Raw genomic sequence first — 17,583 nt, forward strand, 5'->3', positions numbered from 1 at the left:
GAGTTCTATAACTCTATCTAGATTACACAGAGAACAAACAGCAGAACCAGGATTCAAATTCAGCTCTACCCAGATCCACAATCAATGAACTTTGTATTACTTCCTGATATGTTATGTGAAACAACTTATAAGACTCGAAAAAATGTAAAGAGGTTTCAATACTCTATTTAACATTCCTGAGCCTCTATTTCTTAATCTATAAAATAAGTAGAGTGGTTCGCCTTCCAGTTCTAACATCACTTTCATTGCCCATTAATATGAAAATGACATTCACACAAAAAAATGCTTAAGTATTTAAGTAAATTTTTTTAATTCTTACCTCTTCCCAGAAAGCTGTTACATTCTCCATCACTACTTCTGTAGTTGTTAAGTTATATTCCAATGTCTTGTACTCTTGCTTTTGTAAGAAATCCTGTTAATAAAGACAGAGCAAAAACATTGTTAAGTTATATTCTAATGTTTTATAGACCTTATAAAGCACCCTGCACTAACGAATTTGCCTCAATTAGGACAAAGAGAAAACCAGCATCTTTATCTTTATGGCAACCCCACCCCTTTTTAGAAGCATCATTAGCATCACTTCTCTGGGTTAAGTAAGGGTGTGAAGTTCTGATATAACTGATTTTAAGGTATCAAACCTTGATTCTAAAAGGGCCCTATTAGAGACTCCCATTCACAGTGTTCTGTGGGCAGGTAGGAGCACAGAAAGAATTAAGCCCAGGCATCCTGAAGTCTTCACCACCAGAGGTAATGAAACCAGCCTGGTCCTTGCCTCCTCGCTTTCCCCCTTTCTTCTCTACTTTTCTCTCTCTTGATACTTCAATTTTGGTGTCTCTCTTTTTCTATAATTTTTTTTCAAGATCTGTGTTCCTGTTCAGGGGCCCCTCTGTCTCCGTAACACTCTCATTTTCTCATTTCTGGTCTATATGTCTGTTCTCTCTCTCTCTCTCTCTCTCTCTCTCTCTCTCTCTCTCTCTCTCTCTCACACACACACACACACACACACACCTGTGATGGTTTAAGAGAAGAAATAAGATTAGTCCAAGACCTGCTATGGTTTTGAGCTACACTCATCAATTTGCCTAAATTGCAGATCTCAAACACACTTTTGAAATATAAAATTAGAGAAGAGGACCCCTTTACTATATATTCCAACCCTTCAAAGGAGGCTGAAGACACAATTTGTTGCATATGTGACATCTTCTCATTTTTAAATGCTGGCAAATAATTCTAATGTTTTTCTTCTTTTTAATGTGAAGGTCAAATAAAATAGGTCTAGGGGCCAAAATTAGGTCCATGGGCCACGATTTTCAAACTCTGGCCTAGATTAAATAATGGCAGAACCATTTAAAAGTGGCTCACCTTTCATCACCACCTTTATGTATGTCACAGTGATTTATTTTCTGGGTTAAATATTTAAATAGTATTTTAAAAGTATAAAACATTTTCACCTGCATATTAATTATAAAAATTATAACCACATACAAGTTCATAGTAGTGATTAAATTAGCTTTGTATAAACTTGAGTCTCATCACTTGAGGATTTGAGAACTTTTCTTCAGAGCTCCCAGCTACATCAGCATTGCTGGGATTTTAAGGTAATTCATGTGATATAAAATGCCATTCACATCCACCATATTGCCCAAGGAAATAGTTGGAAAAGTTTGAAGTGAACATTCCTAGAGTTAGCTGGAAAGTTCTTTAACTTCCTGGTAAACCTGCCAACCTCTTTGTGCACATTTGTCAAGTGCATGAGAATAACCTATTGATTGATGACTTGAATAAAATTCCTCAGAATACAGAAACAATATTTTCTGCAATTGCTTTGACTTGAGAGGATCTCACAGGCTTTTATTTTATTTCAATAAACTTCCATTACTAGGGCTTGTTAGACCACATATAGACGTCAAGAGAGAAAATTCTGAGCATCAAACAGGCCCAAGACAGTCTGCCCACTATTAAAGTTCTAAGCTATTCTCAAATCATTGTATACAATACAATGCCCACTTATGGTACGTTACCTGTATTTTGTTTATTGCTCCAAGAGAGTCATACCATGTCTGTACAGCCCAGGGAAATTGCCGAGTGACTGCCATGCGCAGAACGATGCAGAATGAGATGGTCGTGAATATTTTTCGAAGGACGACTCCTTTGATAAGTGCATAGGGAAGCACAGACAAAAACACCACAAAGAACCCTGAGAAGAAGAAGGCTGAGCTATTGAAGTATCTCACGTAGGCTGCCTTCCGGGTCAGTTTCAGTTCTGTTCTATAAAACAAAATAGTAAGATTTGGGATGCTCATTTACTTTGCATCTTGCAATCTGAACACAGGCTCACAAGGCTTTGTGCCCCGCGGCAAGTTATTTAACTTATCTGAGCCTCAGTTACCTTATCTGAAAGAGGAATAGAAATGAATGCATCAGTGTTTTGTCCATAATACCTGTAAATATTTCTAAACTATAACTACTAAGCTCAATTATTATTATTACATTACTTTCACACCTTTATCACTTCATTATAATTAGTAAGATTTGTGAGACTTTGATAATTTTTTGTTTTTTGGTTGGTGTTTTAAGTGATTAGGTGTAATAATGAGGACAATGTTATAAGATTTATAAAGAAAAAGACAATTCTGTGGTCCCCTAATAGGTTCTTAGCACTTTAGAAATTCTAGCTTGGCTTTGGGGAACACTAAAAATAGCATATATATAAGAGTGTTTCTCAAATGTTAGCATAAGTAAAAATTTCCTGAGAAACTTTTTAAAATACAGTCTCAGGCCCAGCTTTCAGAGACACTGAGTGAGTGAGTCTGGAAAAGGCCAAAAAAAAAAAAAAAAAAAAAGAAAGAAAGAAGAAAAGAAAAGAAAAGAAAAGAAAAAAGAAAAGAAAAGAAAAAAAAGAACCCAAGTGATTCTGTTGCAGGTGGTTCTTGAAAATTATGACTGCAAATCCTGTATCCTCTTCTGATATTCTAGTCTAAACTGCAAATGTGAACCTTTTTTTTAAACACACAGAAAAGATTTAAGTGCTCCAACCAGAAAACAGAAGTGCAGAGGCCAGTGAGAACAGAGGACAATACTGCCTTCAACTCCGTCCCATTCTTACAGGACCATAAAATCGAGTCATGTGATTCTCCTGTTCAGCTCTTATAAGGGAAAGAGCAGTGGGGACACAGATAGTAGAGGGTCCTGGTGGGAGGGAGCAATAGGTGTGCCTGGCATTTGGGTGCTACTTTTACACATTCTTAAGTGGTAGAATTCAGAGGGAATCTTTTTTTTTTAAGTTTAAAAAATGTAATCTTGAGCACTCTGATGAAGAAAATAGAGTTCAATGTGCCCAACCTAGATTGTGATTTATAGTCTAATGCTTACTTGTATCGATTATTTGGCATTAAAGACAGATTATGATTTTGGCATCTCACTGGGGTTTGACTCCTGGCTGTGACAGGAAAAGTGATGCAATCTTAATCAAGTTGTTCTTCCCTCTGATCCTTCAGAATCCACATCCATAGAAGGGAAACATACAGCTTCCCAGTGGAGTTGTGGTCAAGATAAAGGACTTTACGTCCGAGGGCCTGGCACTTGGAACTTACTATGTTGTCTTTAATCTTCATCCACGAAAGACTAATATTGGCTGTGCTGATATTAATAAAATGCTAGAAAACACTGTTTACAAAAATGTTAATAAATCTGTCAAAATTGTTGTTGAAATGTATTCAAAACAGTTGAGGAAAATGGAACCGGTGTACTATAGGAAAAGAATAATGGATTCAGGAACATTTATAGGAATCACCAAGAAATCAGTGCTCTCCATAATACAATCATTCACACTTTATGAGTCATAAAAGTATTTTATCAGTTTCTTATAAAAAAATTGAAAGTGACTTTATTACCAGAGAGCAATAAAGGAGTCGATTATCTGTATTTTAAAAAGTTTCTCAGGTAAGTTTTACTTATGCTAACATTTGCACAGCCTTTTGCCCAGTTCAACAGTGGCCCAAGCTGAGGTAACTTCCCCTTTGAAGTACATCCTACCAATCTCTTCCAGAACATTATATTTGCTCTTCTGAATAGAAGCAATTCTTGCTTTCCCATTTTACGTCAGCACTTCCCAGCCTTTTCGGGTAATAATTTCATGCCAGATTAAGGAACTGGATTATACGAGTTACAACCAAGCATTTCCTATTAGAACCGGTCAAACAGAAATACAGAGCAGGAAGGATAGATATCATTATTTGAGGAACAGAGCGGGGGAAAGTCAAGGAGAGTCAGCAAGCAGAAAGACCTGATCAAGAGTTTAACTTGACACCGGAGTAAACTCCTCTTCACTCTTGCTATGCCTGTGTTTGCAGGCACAGGAATGACCAAGAGATCAGTGTGATGGAAAACACTTGCTATTGAGAAAAAAGACTTTTAACAAAACAATTTCCCAAGATCTTTAACGATGATGTTTCTGGAAAGAAAATATAATTCCTTTCCTGGATTTATCTTGAAAGGCATAATAAAAACAGGTGAGCAATACTGTTTAGGAAATAAATACCCTTTTACTCTTTCTATTTACATGGCAAAGGACTTAACATTTCAGCGTTTCTTTTGTTGTTCCAATCACACACCTGCAGCTCAGTTGCCATCACTGTCTACTGGAATCAGCAGCCTGAATTGCTGACAACCCACAGGCACACCATCCAAAAGGGCACTGCTCTTCTTTTTAGTGTATTTTTCCCTGTGAATCTCCCATGTTATCCGTCCTGAAATTATTTGTCTTCTAACAATATATCTATTCCCACTGAGTCTCCTAGAGCATTTATTTGAATGCAGTTTGTAGAACATGGAACTTGACTAAAGAAAAATGGTCTCCTGGCTAACTTAGTTTATATTTTGCCAAAAATTATCTCAGTAATCTTATCTCAGTCTGCGCTATACTTTTTTTTTTGCTGGATATAATCTTTACTAATCAGTGAAAAAAAGGTTATCTGAGGTGAAACAAGACTAGAGATAGGTATCGAGTACTGACTACCTCAAGACGTGGTTTTCGTGACTTGAACTGACTTCCCAAGGTTTATAGAAACACAATGTATAGATATTACCCTGTGTTATTATTTTTAAGTTAAGGAAGAACAAACATTTTAATCAAAGGAAGCGGGGTGTTGTTTTTTCATTTTTCATGAGCAATAATGCATAGATTAAGGAAGATATAACAATAGCCAATCATTTATTTGGTTCAGAATTGTGTACTTCTTACTCTAGCAGTTCCACTTAAGGTTTCAATCAGACTCCAGCACCAGGAGTGTTACTTTAGTCAAATAAGTGTATTAAGCAGCTATAAACACATATAAGAGGTATAAATACCTTTCTAGTGAAAACACACCTGACAAACTATGTAAATCTACAGCCCATGAAAATGACTTTATGCCACTAACACATGAATATTTGAGATAACTTAGTACAATTGTTTGTCAGAAACTTCAAATATGAGCTAGAAGTCCACTGAAAGTCATTTTTGAAATATTAAACATTCACTGACTAATGATATTGAAACTATCTAAATGACTTACTGCCTTAGGTTTTCAATCATTTTTTCCATTGCTTCCTCCCAGCAGTATGCCTTAACAGATTGGATATTTTCAATAATTTCTGAGGTGATCACGAGTCTTTCATTGATTTTCCCAGCTCTCTGATCTCTGTAAGGCAATCCATCATTCAATTTAATAATTAGTAAAAACAAGTCACATTATGCACTAAGAACAGCTCAAGCTTTTAAAAAGTCATATTTCTTTGATTAAACAGCATTTTATTATCAAATAGATGAAAAGATAATAGCTACCACTTAATAAATGACCCCTCTGTATCAGACGTTGTAGAAGATGCATTCCATACACTATTCCTGATCCTTACTGACAGTGCAGGAGTGGTGGTTATCTTTATTTTAAAGATGGAAAACCAGAAACTCAGTGGAGTGAAGTGGCTTACCTAGGTCACATAACTAGTAAAGGTGCACTCTGGGATTCCAGCCAAGAGCTAACTGACTCCAAAATTTGTACATTTTTTATCATGTTCTAGCCGACAAACTCCTCTATCTAAGCAATGACTGGTATCACTGAGTCATTCTGTAATATAAAGTAACTAAGGCTTTGATGTGATAATCCATGAACCAGATAGTAAAAGCTTATAACTACCCAAAATCTATGTGTTCCTTCCCACTCAATTAATGTTTTATCCATTATACTCAAATCTCATGATCTACAAAAAATGAACTGGGTGGTGACATATTTATAAAAAAATTCTACAAATTGACAAGTAAAAAAATGTCTCATTGATATAGGAAGTATTATTTGCACCATTAAAATAATGCCTTGATGGTGTGCTCACCGCCCAAAGTCAAGTCTCCTTCAGTCACCATTTATCCCCCCTTTACACTCTTTTACTTACCCTCACCCTCCTTTCCTTCTGGTAATCACTATACTGTTGTCTATGAGGTAGCTTTTTTCCTTAATCCCTTCATCTTTTCACCCAGCCCCCAAGACCCGCCCCTCTGACAGCTGTCAGTCTGTTCTCTGAATCTAGTTTCCATTTTGTTTGTTTGTTTATTTTGTTCATTAGATTTCATATGTAAGTGAAATCATGTGGTAAAAAAAATAAAATAATTCCTTTTTAGGGACACCCAGTAAGTAATACACAGAGCAGTCCTGGGTTTATTGAAAATCTAATTTAAAACCCTTTCAAGCTATGTAAATAGAGTGCTACCTGTACTTCATCATCATTCTCCCTAGGCCAGCTTGAAAAATGGAGAGGACTATGAGGAAAGCAAGTCCACAGAAGGCGGAGGCCTGTAACAGTTCCCAAAGCAGCCCCATCAGGAGCGTCACTTGTAAAGGCGCGATCCACACGAAATGTGCCAGTGCAAGTCCCTGGAAAATAAAATCACAGTGAAAACTGGTGATATTTTATCCCTCACCCCACCCCCCAAAAAATAGACAAGCACAGATGAATGATCTTATACCATCAAACACTTTATGATTCTCAGCGCACTAAAATCTAGGTATTTGTTACATAAAACACATAGCAATATGTGTAAACCTTCTACACACAGACTAGGATTTCCCAAGGAACACATTTCAAGTTACTGCATTTTTATGTATAGGTTTTGTTTTTTTAATCCAGGGGACTTGACATCGGATCTCTTAAGTGTCATGTCAAGAATTTCTTTTAAATAACTTACTTCTATTTGGAAAAAGCAAGAGCCATGAGAGAACAAGACTGTCCAGAAGCCCAGTCTCCACCAAGGCGCAACTCTGACAATATATTCAGAATAAATGCATACTCAAAGCAATAGTAATTTATCTAGTGCCTGTTTAGGGCTCAATACTGTGTTAAAATTAAATATTGAAAATGCAAAGATCAATAAAACACATTATCTGTTCTCAAGGACCTAGCATTTATTTGTGACACAAGATGGCACTCACCAAAAATTGCTCAGAATATCATATTCAACCAAAGTAAATAAGTGATTTGAAGTATTAAAAGAAAACAATATCTGATAAGGATTTAATTTTGAAAAACTTCACCAAATACCCAGCAAGCTGAGGTGCCTCTGAGTTGGGTGGTTCCACAAGACGCCAGGATGGCACCTTACTACACAACTTACCTTTCTCAGTTTTCAAAAACAGGGAAGGTAGATGTGTTCTACTTAACCACTTATTACCATTATCTGATCCAGGAAAACCTTCAGGGTTGTACGATTTTTAACGATAATGCATAAAAGATTATATCAGTAGGTACATACTTCATCAAATTTGTTCAGGTTATTGGAAAGGAGACTAACAAGTTGTCCAATACTGATTTTATCTAGAACACGGCTTGACAGCTTTAAAGTCTAAAAGGAAAAATAGGAAGTTAGATGATGTTGAATAACCGGAAGACAAATATATCCATAAGTAACATTATAACACAGCTGAGGTATTAGTTTACTATGTGTGTAATTTTAAGTAAAGATAATGAAAATTATTTTATGTTCACTTGGCTTTTTATCTTCTCAGATATATTAACATTGCTCTTCACAACAAATATTATACTGGCATGCCCCTCATTATTTTATTTTCCAGCATCTAGACAGTAATAAGTATTTTTTGCTCCTCCAAAATGGAAATGCTCCTCCTAAATACTTATTTATAGTGTGAAGGGTTTGTTTTATTGTTATAAACATGGGACCAAAGGCAGTGGAATTTTTCATTAAAACTTTGGCCTTGCCTTGGCCGGTGTCGCTCAATGGGTTTGGCATTGTTCCCTGCACTGAAGGATTCCCTGTTCAATTCCCACTCAGGGCACATGCCTGGTTGTGGATTTGATCCCCAATGGGGGTCATGCAGAAAGCAGCCAATCAATGTTTCCTTCTCACATCAGCATTTCTCTCTCCCTCCCTCTCCTTCTAAACATCCATTTAAAAAATCTTTTTAAAAAACCTTGGTCTTAAATTTTGCTTGCAGTCCTATTGTAACTCTATTGAATAAAATTAATGTCAAAGTCTATTAAAGTACATTATGAATAACTGAATCATTAATAATTTTGTGAAAAATTATACCACTAATATAAAATCTTTAAATTTTACCAAGAAATATACATCCATATACACAAAAAAAGAATTTAGTAGATAAATGGATTATGATTATAAAAAATTAGTCATACTTTGCCTGCAAAATTTAATAAGAATTGATTTGCCATTTATATGAAAGTATCCATCTAATATTTGTTTTAACTAAATTTCTCATATATGTGTTGAGCACTTAATAGATGCAAATCACTATATTTAAGGCTTCAAAGATTATTATTAAGATTTAAAACAAACATAATTCTTGCCTCAAGGCATCCTAGTACAGACATATCTAAATATGATAAAGATAAATGAGTTAAAGGGAGTAGAATATAATAGAGTGGTTAAGAGAAAGTTCACATATCCGGTTATAAAGTGTGGGAAAATTTTATTAAAGGGGTAGAATTTAAGATGGGTGCTGAATAATGAATAGCATATAGATAAGCACAGGTGAAGAAGGAATCGAGGCAATTAATTCCAAAACACTATTAGAGCAACATGAGGGTAGGGGAGGAATCCACTGAGCTGGATCACACATAACTTAGTAACAGACCCAGTCTCAGGTGACCGAGTTCTCTCTCCACGGGGCTCCATGTTAAGCACAACAAACACTCAGTGAATATGTTTCACTTTAGTTTTCTTCATTTTATTGAAAATCACAGGCAAAGCTAAATTTAGTTTGTACTTAGATTCAGTATTTAAAATATAATTTGAACGTGTCACAGTTGCAGATTTGGAAACAAAGCAAAATGTTGCCCTATTACAAAATCTGGAATACTGCAGAAAGAAGTGGTGGTGGCCTGCCACATGGATGAAAATGGTCAACCAAAGGTACCAGTTTACTTTAGGGACCAAACCACAGCCACTTGGAGATGCAATTGCATTCTTTGGTGATTATATCAAAGGAGGCTAATGACTGTGGTTAGATAAGTAAAGCAAACTGGGTAAACATGATTGAACAGATATTCAATCATGAGAAAGAAGGAGACGACAGCTTCTAACTTTTCATGAACACATTCTGGATCTGAAAGCACATATATGTATTACTGTATTTGTGCTAAATGTTTTATGTGGGGACTTATTTACAAACTAACCTGCTCCTTCTTTGATTTCTCCTCCCCTTTAGCCCAAACCATTTCATGCCTCTCTCTTCCCGTATAACATGGTTTCTCTTGCTACATGATTTCAGTGCTATTTTCCCTAATACTTGGAAAACTGTTCACTTCAAGGATTAGGATTTATCCATTTTAGAAAATTTAAACAGGTTTTGCACAATGTTCTCTACTTTTTAGGTCTTAGTTTCTTAAAATCTTTTATCCATAGAAAAGGGATAATATAATAGCTCCTACCATAGAAAGTTTGGGAGTGGCTCAAATGAGATAGTATACCTAAATCACTTAGAAGCTTGTCATGCACGTCATTAGCTATTGCATATATTATAGCAATAAGAACTTTTATAAATAGTTTTAAAACTGGATTCAACCTTCTTTAACATGCTTGCTGTGTAGATTCTACCTTCTAAATAATCTATAATAATAAAAGCATAATATGTTAATTAGACTGGATGACATTCAGGACAAAGCCGGGGCTGTGACCGAAGCCCAGGTCCTGCAGAGGGAAGCTGGTGCCGGCAGCCGGAGGAAGGAAGGCCTACTCTTGCACAAGTTTTGTGCATCGGGCCTCTAGTATCTAATAATTTCTTCATAAGTAAAATTTCTGAATCAAAATAAAATTTAATAAAATCGCTGTTGATTTATCACCCAGTTCCTGGTACTTGTGAACTGATAGACTGCAGCTGAGGTGATTTAAGTAAAATGTGGACTCCATTTTTTTCTTGTGCCTCCATAAAAGGCTTCCTTGAACAATAAAGTATGGCTATCAAGGTTTTACAACACAACTGACATTGCACGTATACTCTAGAAGTGTTATGGGTTATTTGCTAGAGGTAATTTCAGATCCATGACCCTTATAAGCCACTTAAAGGTTTTACATTGAGAGAATAAAACAGAGAATAAGGGTAAGGCAGTATCCAAATGATTCAACCTAATGACTTGGTAGATATAATCAGTCACATATGGTCTTGAATCATGTTGTTGAAAACACATGTTATTGAAATTATCTTAAATTGTGTTTGCAAGGTAGCTAAATCTTAATCTGAACTTACCTAAATCATGCTTCAGCAACTTGGGTTCTTGTCTGGACAGTACACACAACCAGAGAAGGTTCTTACGGCTGCCATCCAAGTGCTGTTCTAAAATATTTTGATTTGCAGAACTCACAGAATGACAAAAATCTAACTCAAAATAAGGCAGTGGGTAGGTGAATACACCACTGTGTCATAACTAGTTAAGACGAAAACTAAACTTTCAGTGCATAGATTATCATTAACAATTACATACTATATTCTTATTGTGTTATTTTAAATATATTTTTATTAATTTCAGAGAGGAAGGGAGAGGAAGAGAGAGCTAGAAACATCAATGATGAAAGAGAATCATTGATTGCTTGCCTCTTGCACGCTCCCCTCTCCCCCATTGGGGATCGAGCCTGCAACCCAAGCATGTGCCCTGACCTGGAATTGAACCGTAACCTTCTGATAGGTTGATGCTTAACCATTGGGAAACACCAGCCGGGCAATATATTCTTATTGTTGAACACAAGCATGCATGGCATTTTGTATAAAACAGTGTTTTGTCAATAACATATGCAGATGGTAAGAATCATTTTCATGGGGAGCCACAGATTCCAAAAAATGATGACATGACTAGTGAAAAAAACAAGAATGAAACTATACTATAGGCAGTTTATAGAAGGTGTTCAATAATTATTAAAGTGAATTAAATTATCAAAGGGAATTCGAAACATTCATTATTGCTGCCACTTATTTCACAGACTTATGAAATTGATTTCAGCATGTATCCCTAATTTGTACCCACATGGCATTTAAACCATGATGCTACTCCATGTAGCCTGGAGACTGTGCAAGGAAATATTACCTTCTTATAAATCAAACTAAACAAAGCTATCCTCATTTGCATTCCAATGTGATGAAGGCCAAAAATGGCTGGGTGCAGGAGCAGTGTCCTCAGGATAAAAAGAAGGCATAATCCTATGCCCAGGTAAATGGCAATGGAGCGTTCCGCCTTATTATCTGGATCATAGGAAGCTATGATTCTTCCCAGTAAGAGAGGCTGGACTGCTTTGGTGACCTCCTGGAGAAGAGAACAAACAGAGAAATGAAATTTTATTCCCCTTTCATAAAATATCCTCACAATTTCAACACAGGAAGTTTTGATCTTTAGAGGAGAACTTAAAATGGCTACACAAAGAGCCATGTCATATGTGGTAGAGAGAATGAAAGACAGAAATATCGATGTAAGAGAAACACATCGATTGGTTGCCTCCTGCACAACCCAGATACATGCCCTTGACTGGAATCGAACCCAGGAACATTTGGTCTGCAGGACAATGCTCTATCCACTGAGCTAAACCAGCTAGGACATATGTGAAATTCTTGCTATTGCTTTTAATATCTTTATACTTAAACTCCCATTGTGTCACCATTACATTTTTCCATAACCTGTCACCTCTATCACAATAGACCCATTTGCTGAATTGTTATTCAGTTGCAATTTATAATAAAATAAATGAAAGGTGTGTTACTCTGATTTAGACATCTATTCTACATACTGTCATTAATGAATTAGTTAGTTGTCATCTGGCCAAAAGAAGGCACACTCATCCCTTGAACAACAATAGCTATTCCACAAAAACACTGGTAATATTACTCTGGGAGGGTGCATGGTCATAGAAAAAAATGCAGTTTATTTTCGGTAGAGAAAATTCCAGTAATAGGACCATCTGCCAACAGCAAACCAACACAAATCTCACAACATGGAACTGTTAATATTCAAGGGTAAAATCAGCATTCCAACCCCCGCCCTTTAGTTTTTCCTACTCTGTTTTGAGCAGCATGTTCTCTAATATTTACAATGGAACCATTAACAGATATCACCTGATTTTTTTATTTGGAAGGGAAAACAATGGTAACTGATACTTTGCTGAGTCTTTGAAGTACAGTCCTTTACAAAAATCATCCCTGTAATGACTGGGAGAAACATCATCCTACATTCTTGGCATGTGAAGGCTGTGTGTACACTATTGGTCAGATTACTTTCGGAGACGCAAGAAATGTCCCAATAAGGCACCATATAAAATAGTGCAAGCAGGCTGAGGCTTGAATGTAATAAGAAGGAATATAAATTTACCTGAAAATTTGATCAAATATTTCATTACTTTTTATCAGACACAAATCAAAATGGAATTTGCTTAATGGTTCACTAGAATAACAGAAGAAGACAGATACAAATGTTTAAAACAGCATGACAGTGAAATGAATACTGAATTCAGAGTCACGAAACCCACATGCTTATCCCAGCATGTTACTTACACTCTTTGCCAGCTTAGCCTAGTCACTTCCCTTCTCCAGATGGTTTCCTCACCGATGAACTGAGTGGTGGAGCAAGCTGGTCTTGCCGGTCCCCTTCAGTGCAAACATCTCTGATTTTATGGCCTGAGTCAGGGGTGTCTCATGGCACAGGCTGAGGATTTCTTGGGCAATTGGCCTGGCCCACATCCTGCCACCATAGAGGTGTTTTCTACTCAGGGGGATACAAGTCTGAACAACGTTGAGTTCAGAAGACCAAGTGCCTAGAGAACAGCACAAGTAATTGCATTCCTGGTGGGAATTCTCTTGAGTCTCAGTTTAGCTGAGTCTCCTGGAGAAAAATTAAGAAGCCTGAAAATAACTCCTGGGAGATATATCTGGTCTCTCATGGGATCCTCCAGACCATAGCTTAAAGTCACTGTGAATCTAAATCCTTTAGCAATTCTCTTCTGCCTGCATACCCAGGACAGGGCCAGATGTTTCTAGATAGAAAGTCTGCTGGATATTCAGACCATGAAAGAAAGTTCGATGAAAATAGAAAACTTGGTTCAGGCTTGCAATTACATTAAATGAAATAACACCAAGATAACTTTACCTTGAAAATTGTAATTCCAAATGCAAAGCACACTGTTTCTAACACAAATAGAATGATTAATTGAAAAACTTACAAATTCATATTATTTTCTATTGTATGTAGTCAGTAAAATCATCATCATCTCAACTCACTTTAAATATACTTTATGTATTAATCCCAGGAATACTAGGACATTATGTGAGAAGTATTGAGAAGTTAAGATTTTTTAATATTGAGAAATAAATTAATAGCATACCAAAAGTCTACAGAAGAAACTATGGTTATCTCAATAATAACTATAAAGGAATCTGATAAACTTCAGTATCTGTTTCTGATAATCTATATACACTGAGTGGCCAGATTATTATGACCACTTGACATTTGTAGGCAAATTAGCTATAATTTCACGCTGAAGTTGCTAGAGGGCCAGACCATTATAAATAGGAAAGCAGGTTGTTTACCACGACAGTTATCCAAGCACAGGAACACAAGGATTGGACAGTCGAGCACTGGAAAAAAGTCATGTGGTCTGATGAATCACGTTTCCAGTTGCATCATGCAGATGGCAGAGTGAGAATTTGGTGGAAACAGCATGAAAGCATGCACCCCACATGCATGAGTACAACCCTTCAAGCTGGTGGGGGCTGGTTTGGGGCATGTTTTCCTGGCATGATTTGGACCCTTTAATTCGTGTGGAACAACGTCTGAATAGCACAACATACCTAAGTATCGTTGCTGATCAAGTTCATCCTATCATGTTGATGGCGTATCCCAATGGAGATGGCTTCTTCCAACAAGACAATGCGCCATGCCACGGTGCTCGTATTGTGCAGGAGTGGTGTCAAGAACATGAGGGAGACTTTACCTTGCTTAGGTGGCCCCCACAATCACCAGATCTCAATCCAATTGAGCATTTGTGGGACAAAGTTAAAAGAGCCATCAGGCAGCTGGTTCCACAACCATCAAATCTCACAGAACTGAACAATGCTATTCATCAGGCATAGTGTCACCTTTCAACATCTCGTGGAGTCAATGCCAAGAAGAATCACCGCAGTATTGAAGGCAAAAGGTGGCCAAACGAAGTACTGATGGGGTGGTCATAATAATCTGGCCACTCAGTGTATATAAAAGGCTAAGTGTCCGACTGGCCAGTACATATGACGCGCACTGGCAATTTAAAAATAAACGTTAACTCATGCGCGATACATATAAAACTCTTGCTGGCTCCAATCACATGCATGTTTTAATTTTATGATACTATATTATATATACTATTTTCACATGTAATTTTTTGCAGTAATGTAATTACCACACAAATCTTTCTTCTAATTAATTCCCTTTCAATGTGCACAAATCTGTGCACCGGGCCACTAGTGTTCTGAATAAACTCAAATATTAAGATAATAGAAGCCCAGTGCATGAAATTCGTGCACTGGAGGGAGGGTCCCTCAGTCTGTCCTGTGCCCTCTCACAGTCCAGGACCCTCAGGGGATTAGGACTAAACCGTCAGTAGGACATCCTTAGCACTGCTGCAGAGGCCGGAGAGGCTCCCGCCACCACCGCTGTGCTCTCCAGCCGTGAGCCCAGCTTCTGGTTGAGAGGTGCTCCCCCTGTGGGAGCACACTGACCATGAGGTGGCAGCTCCTGCATTGAGCGTCTGCCCCCTAGTGGTCAGTGCACATCATAGCAACTGGTGGTTCAATTGATTTGCATATTAGCCTTTTATTATATAGGACTAGAGGCCCTATGCACGAAATTCGTGCAAGGGGCTCAGCCCTCACAGCCCTGGCTTCATCCAAAAGGTCGTTCCACTGTTCAGACGTCTGGCCTAATTAGCATATTACACTTTTATTATTACAGATTTCATTAACCTGAGAAAAAATTCTCCTTCAAAACAACAATCAGTTGTTGTTAATAAAACTTTGAATCTTAGCTTTAGCGTCAAATCAATGCAAACAATAGCAATACTGGCTAATAGTACAGTAACATGACTTCTGTAACTTTTTGCTAATATAATTCAAAAAGAAAAACAACTGAGGTATGAATATTGGAAAGGGGTAGTAAAAGTATCAGTATCAGCATAGAATGTGATTGTCCATAGAACAAATTTTAGTGAATCAAGAGTTTAAAAGGTAGAGATTTAAAAAATATTTATACTAAGAAAATAGATTCCTACATGTCAAGCATAATGATCAATTAAATAAGTATCCCATTTATAGCAATAATATAACAAAAACGCATTGTAGATATCAATAATTAGTAAATATATATCTAGAAATATATTTTATAATACATTACTAAGATATATTTTTTAAATCTCAAATAAATAAAAACTTTAAAGCTTTCTAAAAAGAAAAATTGTTGCAAAGATTACAAACTCCTCCAAGTTATTTTATAAGATTATGCAGTCTTCATCAGAATTCCAAGTAGTTTTTGGAAGAGAACTTTTACACCATAAGAGCATAGGTGCTCTATCTTAGTTCTTACCAATCTCAACACCATGCACAGAATATTCACTGAATATTCACTGAGCGTGTATTTGTAGAATAAATGGATAAAATGATTCTAATGACCTAACCAGTTTGGCTCAGTGGATTGCGGACTGAAAGGTCCCAGGTTCGATTCCGGTCAAGGGCATGTACCTTGGTTGTGGGCACATCCCCAGTAGGTGTGCAGGAGGCAGCTGATCGATGTTTCTCTCTCATCGATGTTTCTAACTCTCTATCCCTCTCCCTTCCTCTCTGTAAAAAAAAAAATCAACAAAATGTATTTTTTAAAAAAATAAAAATAAAGAATGTTAAAAAAAATAAAATGATTCTAATTTTCTTTTTTTTAATGAGAGACTAATGAAAAACATTTGAGGAATAAGAATAATGTGTGAGAGGGCTTACATTATAAATATCAAATCATATTATACAACAATAATAACATATGGCATGAGAAAGAACTAGATTAATTCATTTGAAAAGTCCCAAAACTGGCTCAAGTACACTTAATAATTAATATGTAATAAAATATGGCATTTTAATTCAGTGGATAAAGGCTAGATCACACAATAAATAATAGAGAAACTGAATACTCATTTTAAAAATTAGATTTATTTTAAATAATTATTTGTAAATTCCAGTTAATGTACAATATTATATTACTTTCAGGTGTACAACTCAGTGATTAGATATTTATGTAACTTATGAAGTTATAAATCTACTACCCATCTGACAGCATACATAGTTATTACATTATTGACTCTATTGCCTATGCTGTACTTTACATCACCATGACAATTCTGTAACTACCAATTTGTGCTTCTTAATCCCTTCACCCTTTTTCTCTCAAATCCCCTCCCATCTGGCAACCATCAAAATGTTCTCTGTATCTATGAGTCTGTTTCTGTTCTGCTTGTTCATTTGTTTTTTAGGTTCCACATATAAGTGAAATCATATGGTATTTGTCTTTCTCTGTCTGACTTATTTCACTCAGCACTAAACCCTATAGGTCCATTCATGTTGTTGCAAAAGGCAGTATTTTTATTCTTTTTTATAGCTGAGTCATGTTTCATTGTATATACGCACCACTTCTTCTTTATCAATTCACCTATTCATGGACACTTAGGTTGCTTCCATATTGTGGCTATTGTAAAAAATGCTGCAATGACCTATGGATGTATATGTCTTTTCAATTTAGTGTTTTGGGTTTCTTCAGATAAATACTCAGAAGCGGGATTGGTGTGTCCTTCTTTGTCTCCTGTTATATACCTCGTTTTAAAGTCTATTTGTTGTTGCTTACGTTTTCATGAAATATCTTTTTCCATCTGTTTACTTTCAGTCTCTGTGTGTCTTTTGATCTAAAATAAGTCTTGTAGAGAGCATAAGGTTCTTGTTTTGTTATCCCTTTTGGCACCATATGTCTTTTGATTGGAGAATTTAATGCATTTTAATTTAATGCATTTGGTTAATAGATATGTATTTATTGTTA

General features: G+C 36.3%; 1 protein-coding gene across 9 annotated transcripts in view; it reads right to left on the bottom strand.

Moving 5' to 3' along the window:
• The window catches only part of CFTR (cystic fibrosis transmembrane conductance regulator), a 200,394-nt gene that overhangs the window by 130,776 nt on the left and 52,035 nt on the right, over positions 1-17,583 (bottom strand). For 6 of the 9 annotated variants that reach the window (XM_023763608.1, XM_023763605.1, XM_023763604.1 and 3 more), the window contains 6 exons: positions 11,584-11,799; positions 7,784-7,873; positions 6,745-6,908; positions 5,556-5,681; positions 2,022-2,268; positions 320-412 (listed from right to left, as the gene is read on the bottom strand). In XM_023763608.1, coding sequence (XP_023619376.1) covers positions 320-412; positions 2,022-2,268; positions 5,556-5,681; positions 6,745-6,908; positions 7,784-7,873; positions 11,584-11,799 — 936 coding nt within the window. Of the gene's footprint in view, positions 1-319; positions 413-2,021; positions 2,269-5,555; positions 5,682-6,744; positions 6,909-7,645; positions 7,757-7,783; positions 7,874-11,583; positions 11,800-17,583 lie in introns of those variants that run through there. The other 3 variants (XM_023763606.1, XM_023763609.1, XM_023763610.1) reach the window with 3 other exon arrangements.

This window comes from Myotis lucifugus, unplaced genomic scaffold (assembly GCF_000147115.1).
Source record: "Myotis lucifugus unplaced genomic scaffold, Myoluc2.0 scaffold_293, whole genome shotgun sequence".
Classification (NCBI taxonomy): domain Eukaryota; kingdom Metazoa; phylum Chordata; class Mammalia; order Chiroptera; family Vespertilionidae; genus Myotis; species Myotis lucifugus.